The sequence below is a fragment of the Struthio camelus genome, chromosome 14, assembly GCF_040807025.1.
Source record: "Struthio camelus isolate bStrCam1 chromosome 14, bStrCam1.hap1, whole genome shotgun sequence".
NCBI lineage: Eukaryota > Metazoa > Chordata > Aves > Struthioniformes > Struthionidae > Struthio > Struthio camelus.
This window is the reverse complement of record NC_090955.1, coordinates 23864076-23873516: the sequence shown is the minus strand read 5'-3', so window position 1 is coordinate 23873516 and position 9441 is coordinate 23864076. Positions and strand designations below refer to the sequence as shown.

Genomic DNA, 9441 nt, shown 5'->3' with positions numbered 1-9441 from the left:
TACTTCATTCCTTATTAAAAATGTCAGAGTGAGCAAAGACTGAGAAATTTCCAACATTGTTGTTAGTTTAGCCAGAAACCACGATGCTGGTTTCAGTTTTGTCTTCACGCTAACAACCCACGTCTACCGTTAGATGAACAAGAGGGTAATCCGTGAGCAGGGGCTCATACATCTCCCGTCCAAGATCCTGGCTCGCCGTGTGCGGTTTTCTCAAGTGTCTCTAAGAATCACGTGTACGGCGTTAGTCTTGTCAGCCTTGGACACGGCGGAGGCTAGAGCAGCTCCAAAGAGGTGACAAAGAGTATACGGTGGCTTCAGCACAGAGCTGATCAAGGATGGTGAAATATTCGTTCATGCGGGTGCTTAACTAATGCAAACTGCTGATACAGCAGGTACATTAGATTGGGATACTCTCATGGGGCAAATCAGAAAGGGAGTCCACAAGAAACCGGCAACTATTTTAACCACAATTAGTCAAAGATACAGACGGGAGTAGAACTCACTACGGTTTCCACGGAAAACGCACACATCAAACACAGCTGAATTAACGAGGACAGTGTAATTTAGGGAATGCAACCTAATAGCCGTGTAGACTGAGATTTATCCTGCCTATCCTCCTGCCGAAGGTGGGAATCAGCTTATGGTGCAGAACTCCTCCACGTCTGCTGGAGACGTTGATATTCAAGAACTAAAAGTAACAAGATCCTCCCAACTCAGCTCTTCGGCATTTAAAAAGCTTGCACGTGGTCTTGATTTAGCTAGATAAGCAGGAATCTTTATGCAGTTATCTGTCTTACAGAATTATAACTGTGTGTTTTGAGAACTCACAACTTGTTCCGATACCTAATTAGGTATCATTTACCGTTGCATTTCACTTCCTACAAAGCTTTTGACAAAAGTCATGACTAAAATTAGAGGATACGAAGCAGGTTGCGTCAGACCACTTGCTCTGGAGTCTTTGCAGCTGGCAGCTGAGGTGCTATTTGCCCTGTGGCCTTTGGCTGCTTAGAAGAGGGCACAGGAGCGCAAAGCTCTTCTGGAAGAAACAAATTCTTCCCAAAAGGAGTCAATAACTGTGTGGCTTTAAAATAAATCAACGGGACGCAGATGTGTAAAATGCCTTTTATTCTCATTGAGCATCTGCAATGGAGGCTAGTGACACCCTCGTATCTCCTCCCAAAAGACCGCGCAGTTTGAGTTTCATCTTTTTTTCACTCACTGTACTGGCTTGAGCGAATGGTCTTGGAGCTCTCGTTGTGGAAGACGAAAGTGGCTCTTCTTCACGGTCTCTTTGTATTTGGGTTTTGTGCTTGAAAAACCACCCTTTTCATCTTTTCTCTCGCTCCGGCATTTCTAGGCAAGATCTGAAACGCTCTACGGGTACCACAGACTCTGCTCTTATCTTGGATTTGGCTGCGTGCATATCCTGTTTCAGGGGACGAGCAGGGAAACCAGTAGTTATTTCTCTGATTCAACAGATTACAATTTCAGAAGTTGCTCTGAAATACTTAAAGCCTGAAACATGATTTGCTGGCTCCTGGCGAGTGTTTGAACAACCAGCATAAACACCAGACCCAGCTTTAGGTTATATAAACAAAAATGCCTCTGCGTTTGGAAGCTTCTCCTCCTTTGCTCGGTCATTTTTAAATCTTCCAGCAATGGGGCTGGGTGCTAATAAGAGTTAGGCCTTGTGAACTGGTGCTAATGAAGCCATTTTTCTGCAGCGTAAAACGACTGGAGATATAAGTCTCCTCCTACGGCATGTTAAGCACACAGCCAGCCCGTGCTTCGCGACGGGCTCACATTCGCCGAGGAGTCTCTGCAGTAAGTTTTAAGGCAAACTGGACGTTGGAGCAAAGCATGCATTCACATGAACTGTCCTACGTTTGGCTGTCCGCCTTCTCGGGGGAAAAAAAATCTGATTTGACAGGTTACTAATTGTAATTCCTAATTAAGAAGCAAATAGCTGTTCTCCTTTGCGTTGCTGGACCGAGTTCTAGGTTAGTTTTAGCCGGTTATTTCTTTTTCCCGGCATCTCTGCTACCCTATCAGAATTAGTTAGATGGAGCAGTCCGGGAAATTTCCATCAAGAAAATAGATGCTGCGTTGAGAGCACAGTGGCATATCAACCGACTAAAACTGAAGGCAGAGGTTCACACTGGAAAAACACATGCTGCTTTTTATGTGATATACTAACGCTTGTTTAGTTTGCTTTGGATGCTTCACTTAAAGAATGTGTTGAATCAGTAATTACTGTGAAGTAGAACGAATTTGGTCTGAAGGCTGCATTCTCGCCGTCAACATAGGCAATCAAGCAAGCAGAACACCACCGAAATCTTCCTGCGACAGAAGAACAGCAGCTCAACCCTGCAGTACGCTGGTCAGAAGAGTCATGAAACCTTCGGTTTTGACTAGGAGGCATGATCTGAATGCTAGTTTTCTGTAGCGAGCAAAGAACCTTACCTTTGTTTTTCCCCTCTTTCTTGGCAGCTCACTGATGTTTGTTTCTGCCTTTTTTTACTTCTTGTATACTTACAATTTATCTAGGTAAAGTTTGCCTAATATCTGTGCTAAAAAAAAACAACCAAGGTTGTGTTGCCTGACTCAGCTGTGACTGCAACACAGTCTCACCTCTACCCAACTCCCAAGACATTTAACAGCAAAAAAAAAGGGTTAAAGCCAAAAGGTTAAACCCTCCGATGGAAATTGAGGGACTCTGCTCTAACCCAGCCGAAACACTGTTGCAGATATCTCATTGGATTTACCCCTCTCTAAGTTAGTGTCTAGGGACTATTGGCTGCCACTGCTCTGAAGTCGAAGCAATCTAACTTGTAAAAATAACAGTCGATAGCCCCATTGACTTCCCAGGCACTTGAAGGAAATTCAAGTTGAAGCTTGTCATGGCAAAGTTGTTCTGATAAGACTGATCAGATATTTTCACCTGCCGAGAGGCTAAAGATAAGTCACATTTTGTGGCCTTTCTTTTAGGCTCAGGGTAGAAATACAAGTCGGGCAGTAGATCTCGGAGGCCGCAAAAGCACATCCTGGGATTTAAAGACTTTCTGAGGTTGTAAATGTGGAAACATTTTGGATTTAGCCATTTTTAAAAGGGGCACAGGACTAAGTCAAACGTTTTCCTAAAGAATGACCCTGCTTGCCCAGCTTATCTGAAAACAAGCTCAGTCCGAATGTCGCAGGCAGCAACCTTGTAAGTGCTTGTCTCCAACTGTTCCCCTTCTCTCCTGCACAGTCCTCCTAAATGCAAATAAGTCATCTGATTTTTTTCCTGAATCTGTTCATAACTACGCTTGCCTAACTAACTAAACCTTCCTTGGGCCCTACTTGCATAGGCAAAAGGCCAGGCTAAAACTAATGGTCGACTTCTTTTATTTCTCTTAATTAAAGACTCTACTGGCTATCACTGATGTATTATGCTTCGCTTTGAAGAGCCCTTAAGTGCTCTGTGGATTGTGCATTACTCTCCTACAGCACAGCTTTGCTGGAAGTGCGACTGTCTGCACAACGCCAAGCCGTCGGGGACAAGAGCTGACAAGCCTCATTGCCATGAGACAATAGGAGGAGTGTTGCGAGGGTTGAATGCAAAGGTCAGTTAACCCACCTTAACGGAAACTGTGGAGGAGGATAAACATAGTTAACGAGAAGACAAAAACCACTGAAAGAAAACACTGGGGACCCTGGGTGATCTGCAGCAGGGAGCTGGCCTTCAGCCTTTGCCAGACTAGCGGCTTCCTCCGTGACCACTGCTCAGGACCTTCTCTTCTGCCAGAAGATTAGTTGAACTTTCTTGCTCACTGGCCGGGTGGGAGAGAGGGTCGCTTCGAACCCTTCTACCAACATGAAGTCTATGAGGAGCTTTTGCGGTTGTGTGTTTCTGCCGGGGTTTCTTCATTTTCAAGGCCAAGGGCAGAAGGATGAACTTGCAAGGACTGCTGCTCCAGTGCCCAGCGCTCTTAACTCCGTTTCTGGCTCTGTCTACCGCATGTGCCGTTTTACACTAGCAGCCCCAAATGCCACTTTTTTTCGGTCTTTTCCTTAAGGGAAAAGATTTCACAAAGTGCAGAAGCCATGATTATAAGATGTTTCGAGGAGAGAGCAGAACAGGCTGAGGGCTTCACCCCAGGCCCAAGGGCCTGCAACTGCAGGACATTTCGTACGTAGGGACTCTCAGACAAACAACTTCAGGAAGTGGGCATCGCTCTAACCCAGAAGGAGCCTTGTGCCAAACCCAGGGTTACCTAAATCAAGTTTTGAGCTTTATTATCCATGCCAAAGACAGGAGTGGCAAATGCTGTGCTCTTGAAGGGCACTAGGTACCCGGAGGTTATATGCATGTGCCATGTCAGCAACGTGCTTCAGGCTGTTAACAGCGGAGCTACAAAGCTTTACGACGCAGAAAAGGCCACAGTTATGCCAAGCCCTTTAAGCGTCTTAAGAAGATAAAGCAAATGAAGTATTGATACTTCAGATTAAATCATAGAGAGCTAAGAAGGATTATGAATTGTCCCAAAGGTAGACACAGTAGAAGACTACTTCCTCCACTAAGATTTGCATGAAGGCGTATCAAGAAGCATCCAGGGGATGCGCAAGGAGCTGGGTAGCTGTGGACTCCGGCAGCTCCCCCAAAAGAAGACAGGGCCATTCCCTAACTTTATGGCAACAGTGGAACTTCTTTCTCCCTTAGTCACCTGTAGTTTCTAAACAGCAGATTTCCAAAGGGGTTTCTATATGGCTTGCTGCTTGCTTTGATACAGTCTAAAACTGGATTAATATATGGCTTCCCATATATTAATCCCACAACTTTAATAATCTCCCTAGATAACGTCCAAACTCGACTATCATTTTTGAAGTCCGGGCCCCAGGCGGCTCTCTTGCATCTGTCCCTAATGAGTCAGGCTGCAAAACCTCTCGTCGACTCTGCTGCTCCCGTCTCACGTTGCCATGAGAGCAAAGAGGTGTTAAACTTTCAGTGGTCACGCGAGGATCCCCCAAACTAACTCGACTCCAGCAAGGCTCAAGCAAGAAATACTTTGAGGCTATTGCCACAGCCCTCCGTGAACCCCTCTCAGGCTAACCAAGGTCAAATCATGGTGGTTTTCCCCCCTTTCAACCATCTTAACCATTTCGGTCTTTTAGTAGTTCAGTACTGAGGTCTGAGTCACATTACACTGAATTCGAGGAAGTGATAGCGCGCACTGCAGTGACCTTAGCTTCCAAGTTTCCTCATTACAGGAGGCATCATCATCTGGAGATAAGCATGTAATAGTCCATTTTAGGAAAAAAAAAATCCCTTTCTTTCATGTGACTATCTTCTGTAAGTAATTAACACTTAAGAAGCTGTACTTTGTTAACTAAAGTTTTAGAAGGTCAGACCATTCCCAGCCAAAACCAGCATATTTCGACTACCGGTTGTAGTCTAAAATCCGTTGCCTGCTCTGAAATAGTAAACGTAAGGAGACTTGGTCTCGCTTTGAGAGAGCCTGGGCTGGAGACTGATGGTGCGTGGGCAGATTAAAACACCTCCTGCTGAGGTAGAGAAAAACTGCGTGCTAAGTTTAAGAGAAAATTAAAGAAGGGTTTCAACAGTTGTGATTTTAAGGGGGAATTAGTCTGACTTTTTTGCTACGGAGCGGCAAACGTACAGATGAATCAAGCTACAGCACCGTCTTGAAATCAGTCTGCCCTAACCGGGGTAGCTGATACACTCAGATATCACAACGAGGGTAGTTTAGGGGGATGGGGGGTTGTCACTGCCAAGCTTGAGCGGCTGAATTGTCCAAGGTGCTTCTGCACCGGGGGCAGAGGGAGGCTCCTCCACAAAGCGGTTTAGCACCTGGGCCGAGTTAAGCGCAGAGCCCACCGTAGCGCTGCGTGTCGGGGCCCTGAGTGCACTGATTGCTGTTAATGGCCCTGACTTGCTGCACCTGGGACCCCCCAGCTCCTGCGAGGGTAGACCCCAGACTTGCTCTAGAGGTGGTTTTGCTGCTGCTGCTCCTGATGGGGCTCCTGGGGACCTTGGTCCCACCTGGCCTGATGACACGTGCCACCGCCTGGCCCTGCACGGGGCTGTGCCGGGTCCCAGCCCTGCTCGTGCTGCCCCAGTGCTCGTGAACGGCCGTCGCTGGCAACCTGTGCTTGCTGCTGGCTGCTTTCTGACCCAGGTTTGCAAAACAGCTACGGTCACTCGACCTCCCTCTGTAATTACTTTTTTTTTTTTTTTTTTTTTAATGTGGTCTGCTTTTCCAAAAACCCCCGAGAACGAGCGAGGTGTCCCCCCCCCCCCGTCCCCCCCCCGGCCGCTGCCGCCGGCCCCGCCCCGCCGGGAGCGCCGCCCCCGCGGCACCCGCCGCCGCCCGGGCTCCGCGGAGCGGCCGCCGGCGGCTCCCGGCCAGGCAGCGGCCGCAGATGTGGGGCAGCCGGAGCCGCAGAGCAGGTAGGAGCTGCGGGGAGGGGGCGGCTTAACCCCCTCCCTCCATTTCCCCCCCCCCTCCTCCTTTAAAACACCCGTTTGCCTTTAATCCTTGGGGCAGTCGGGAAGGAGCCGGGGGGTGTCGGGCTCGGGAGAAGGGAGCCCCGGCGGGCGAGGCTCTGGGAGGTCGGGGGCGGGCAGGGGGAGCAGCCGCGCACCGGCCGGCGTCCGCTCTCTGCGCTGCCTTTGGGAAGTACTTCGGCGCGAGGTCCCCTTCTTCCCCGTTTGCGCTGCGGTCCTCCGGGCGCTGATGCTTTGCCTTGGCGGATTGTAAAATCAGCGTTTCGGGCAAAACGCGAACCCAAGTGGTTAGTTATCGCTCCTTACCCCTGCTTATCATAAAAGCACATAATTTGCCTTTTTTTTAAATTTTGCTCTTGGGCTGCTATGTTTGGTTGCAAGCCCTTTGGAGATGTTCCTCGGAAAGGGCTGGCTCCGAGGATTCAGGGGCCTGGCGTGTGTGCTGGGTGCTGTTAGGATAATGCAGGATGACAGCTCTTGCAGAAGGGCCGCTTACTGAAAACACTGAAAGTCTGGAAAGCACCGAGGCGTTTCGAACTCAGTCTTCGTTAAGTTTAGGGTTCCCCCCCCCCCCCCCCCCGGAAAACCGTACTATATAGGCTGATAGTATTTTCACAATAGAGGAGAGCAGGGGCCACCCTGCGTTTGGTGAAAGCGTTGGTGCCGCCCTCGGCCCCACCGAGGCAGCGTGTCCTGCTGTGTGGGGGGAGAAGGAGCCGGCCCGTGGCCCCCCACGGTGGTGGCATGGGATGGGGAGGTGGACGCACAGCGCGCTCTCACACGTACGTCTGTTAGCGGGGCTGGAGGGCTGGCCCGTCTTGGCACTCACGGCTCCTTGGCATGGTAGGAAAATTGGGTGTCGCCAGCTAGGTGGATCCCACCATGGTCGTGGGTGGGTGGCCTCGAGGTGTGCAGGCTCCTGCCCGGTGACTCGGGGCTGCTCTTGTTTCAACCCTCGCTCTTGCTAGCCTGGTTCTCTGGGCAGCTGCTTGGAGCTCCTCCTGGGCATGGAAGTGGACACGCGCAGTGGTCAGTGGTTTCCAGACCCTCTGGACTGAAGGGATGGAACTGATTAAATACCTAATTGTTGGGCTTCTGGTGCCAATTCAAAATGCTGCGGAGCAGTTTCCAGTAAGCTTGCCTAATGGAGCCTTACTCACTTCTTGGGCACTCTTGTAATTATAGCTGCAATTAAAAGTAATAGCCATTTGCATAAGGTCCCAGTCCTCTTAAAAAGGCACATCATCTAATGAGACCAGTCGGGTAGGGATAGCTATGCAGGGCAAAGGCCCGAAGCTAAGAACGTTTCTGAAGGATTCTGTTTTGGCACTTTGAGGTCAGTTGGAAGAAAGGTCTGCTCTGATCAAATGAAATTAGGACACTTTGCTAGGAAGAAGCACTAGTTGCCAATATAACCCTTACCAATAACAGGATGTTGTTGAATTAGAACGATTTCATTTCTGTCGGACTTAACACTTGGTGCTTTTTTAAATATGTATCATCCATCTAATTAAAAAATAGCTTGGTTACACCAGGGTTTGTTCTCAGTTTGATTGCATCAATGTTCCTTCTACTCTTATTCATAAGAGATTTGGTAAATCCAACTTATATTTGTTATCCACTTGCTGACGAAGCAGTAAGCCTGTGTACTAAAGTGCTTCCTGAAATTGCACGGCTTTAGGGGGCTTAAGCTGTGCCCACAATGTGTTGTCCACTTTTTTTTTTTTGAAGTTAACATAAACATTAGACTTTAAACACTGGAAAATGTCATAAAGTTGGGGAGCATTTCTACTTTCTCCTGAAACAAATGACCTGATGTTGTATTCCCGATTTCTTGCCCTGTTACGCTATTTCTATATAACTTTTTTTTTTTAATTTAGGAAATACAGTGGTATTGCATTTGCCCATCCTGGGTGGGGCAGCATCTTGGGGTGGGTCACAAGGCAAGCATAGCAGAAAGGGTAACAACCCTCAGAAAGTAAGTGAAGAAATTAGCCACAGTTCTAAAAAGTGTTGTGTTGTCCTGTTGGTTTTCCTTTATTATTCCTATTTTAGGTTAAACTTTGTCAATTCTTTGTTGCAGATGTAACGCTTGCAGTCTCTGAGAGTGTAAGAGGCTAAGTAATTAAATTGCTTAAGGGAATAAAAGAATAACAAACTCTGAATTTGCTGGCCTGTTGTGCTGTTGGGCTCTTCAGCAGCTGAAACGAAGTCAGTTGAGCTGGTTTTGCTCAATTTTTATAAGGCCCTCGAATGGAGCAGGAGCATGGAGAAGTTTATGGCTTAACAGACTCGCACCCTGCTTCACCTCGATTGTAATCTTCAAAGGTTGGGGATTTACTCTGAGCGTGATTAGATTATACGCAGGGCTCGTTTCAGGTGGAGCCGGCTTTAAAGCCAGTGCATGGGGATATAATTTCAGCCCAACTAGCTACTTAGATGGCCAAAATGACTATGCGGCACATGTTTCCTGATGCTTCAGTACCTCACGATCTTGTTTACCGGCACGTAGGAAAAGGTGAACGAGGGTAAATCAGAAGGACTTTTGCAGTCTTTATTTCCACACATCGTTAGCTAGTTGACTCCTGAGCCTGTTTCCAGATAACTTTCTCCACGATGTGATTTTTCTCCTTTTCCTGCCCGAAGTGCAGTGTTTCTCTCTGTGTCGCTGGCTCCGTGCCGGAAGCGCCGGGGATTGCCTGGAAAGCCGTGCAGTCGCTGCTCGGGGGCAGCTCTCGGCTCTTCAGCTGATATATGGCAGCTCCGACCGTGCCGGCCGCCGATCTGTTGTAGGGTTGGTAACACGCTGGCAGAATTTCAGCCTTTTTTTGGAAAAGCCATCTTTTAAAACGTTGCATTTTTGCCGTGACTTTACGTTCAAAGACAGACTTCTACAGATAACAGGCTAGTTGCGCTAATCTCTAGCGTAACTG

General features: G+C 48.1%; 1 protein-coding gene across 2 annotated transcripts in view; it reads left to right on the top strand.

Moving 5' to 3' along the window:
• The first annotated feature begins 6343 nt into the window (after positions 1–6343).
• LOC104147013 (6-phosphofructo-2-kinase/fructose-2,6-bisphosphatase 4) overlaps positions 6344–9441 on the top strand; it is a 42553-nt gene continuing 39455 nt past the window's right edge. For both annotated transcript variants that reach the window (XM_068907247.1, XM_068907248.1), the window contains exon 1: positions 6344–6451. In XM_068907247.1, the coding sequence (XP_068763348.1) occupies positions 6424–6451 (28 nt within the window). In that variant the 5' untranslated portion in view covers positions 6344–6423. The remainder of the gene's footprint in view (positions 6452–9441) is intronic.